This window comes from Aplysia californica, unplaced genomic scaffold, assembly GCF_000002075.1.
Source record: "Aplysia californica isolate F4 #8 unplaced genomic scaffold, AplCal3.0 scaffold00399, whole genome shotgun sequence".
Lineage (NCBI taxonomy): Eukaryota > Metazoa > Mollusca > Gastropoda > Aplysiida > Aplysiidae > Aplysia > Aplysia californica.
The window spans coordinates 642,297-644,445 of record NW_004797669.1 but is presented as its reverse complement, the minus strand read 5'-3'; the positions used below and the strand labels follow the sequence as shown (position 1 = coordinate 644,445).

Below are 2,149 nucleotides of genomic sequence, written 5' to 3'. Positions count from 1 at the left end.
CTAACGCTTACTATTACTATCGTCATTTATCCTCTACATTTTTTGTATGTTTGTCACACTCTTGTGACCCGCTATTTCCGAGGTGTCTTGAAAGTCGAAGCAGACTCTGTGCTGTTGAAGCTAGAGAGGTGAGCAGAGCAAGTCTGATTCCATGTAAGGACTTCTCTGTTGACATCCAACCCTTGGCGCTCATATTGACCTTATGCAGTTGCGAGCGCCGTAAAACCTCTTGTAAAACTAAACAAAAACTCTTACTAAAACTAAAACTTAACCACCCACTCCTCAGGTCAGACAACTGGTCCGCTCCTGGTGCCGCGTAAACGTGTCGCGCGGCGGTCAGAGCCTGGTAGAGTACACACGACAGATCCCCGGAGAGACGGCGGCCCTATCGGCCGACCTGATGGTCCAACACGAAGCCTCTATAGAGCTGGCTCACGCCGTGCTGGCTGGCGACGCGGACCGCGCAAGGGGACTGCTGTGTCACCAGGAGGCGGACATCCACACCTGTGACAGGTGAGTGAGTTTATCGGTTATTTATTACACACTTTTGATCGGTGAGTTTATCGGTTACTTATTTTACACTTTTCGTGATGGGTGAGATTATCGGTTACTTACTATACGCTTCGTGATGAGTGAGTTTATCGGTTACTTATTGCACACTTCTGCATAGGTGAGTTTATCGGTTACTTATTGCGCACTTCTGCATAGGTGAGTTTATCGGCTACTTACACTTTTCGGTTACTTACACACTTTGCGATAAGTGAGTTTATCGGTTATTTACACACTTCGCGATAGGCGAGTTTATGAGTCTGCTTGTTTATTGGATACACTTCGCGATTGTTGAGTTTATCAGTCGGCTAGTTTATCTGAAGACTATTTGGAAGGTCATAAACATCACGCTCAACTCGAAGATCAGACTGATGCGCTCACTGGTCATCTCAATATTTTTATACGCCTGTGAGTCTTGGACACTGACAGCAGAATTAGAGAAAAGCATTCAGGCAACAGAGATAATAATATGTTACAGCAGACTCCTTGACATCTCGTACAAAGACCACATTTCCAATGCTGAGGTACGGAACAGAATCACAAACGCAGTGGGGCAACATGGGGATCTTCTGACCACAGTGAAGGGACGAAATTAAAATGGTAAGGGCATGTCGCGAGATCCACAGGACTTGCCAAAACAATCCCTCAAGGAACTGTAAAAGGAAAGAGAAAGAGAGGAAGGCAGAGGAGGAGATGGGAGGACAACATCACAGAGTGGACAGGGAAGATGATGGGAGACAATCTGACGAAAGTAGAGGATAAAGAGAAATGGCGCGAGCTGGTTGTCAGATGCAGTGGTGCCCCCACGGTTGCCCCAACCACGGGGTAGAAGAAGAAAATGAAGAAGTTAATCGGTTACGCTTCGCCACAAGTGAGTTTATCCGTTACACTTCGTGGTGGGATAAAATAATTATCATAATGATAATGATTTTTCGACGTTGTGTCCCTCTCAGTACAGATTGACCTTGACAGGTGGGGTTGAAGCCATCTGCTTGTCTGAAATAGCCTACATTAAAAAAAAACAACCAACATTCTTTTTAGACCTAATGTTGATGGGGGGCTTGGGTGTTCGGTCCTTCTTTACTTCTCCTCTGTTGTTTCAGTCTGTATATCTTACTATTCCCCAGCACTAAATGACCGTAGTGTCGATGTGCTTCTCTTCACTCAAACAAACAATAAATAAATAAAATAAAAATAAACCAAGTCAATGGGGGCGTAAAAAACATGTCCTTGCTTTCCGCAGATCTGTGAGAAATAACTCGTTCGAGTCGATGACTCCCATGAACCTGGAAGACGCCGCTGCCCGCTACCACCACTCCGAGGTTCTTCTCCTTCTCAAAAAGGAAGTGACAGAACGTCGGAGGAAAAATTCTCAACAAGCCACGCCCACCTCAGCGTCACGCAGCGGGGCGCAGTCTGAAATGGGCGGGGCGAAGTGTTCGAAGCGAGGGAGGAGAAAGAGAAGCCCCGCCTACCACTCACAACAGAATGTGACTTCAAAAATGTGCGTCATATCATGACCAACACATTTTTAGCAGTCAAGAAGTCAAGATCTCCGCGCCAGTATTTCGCGATAACGTTATTGTATAACAACCCCCCC

General features: G+C 46.1%; 1 protein-coding gene across 1 annotated transcript in view; it reads left to right on the top strand.

Annotated features, from left to right (window-relative positions):
* The window catches only part of LOC101860756, a gene marked incomplete in the record, with an annotated part of 6,984 nt that extends 4,841 nt beyond the window's left edge, over positions 1-2,143 (top strand). The window contains 2 exon segments of the mRNA XM_005103989.2: positions 287-513; positions 1,793-2,143. Of these exon segments, the coding sequence (XP_005104046.2) occupies positions 287-513; positions 1,793-2,069 (504 nt within the window).
* Between the last annotated feature and the right edge of the window lie 6 nt (positions 2,144-2,149).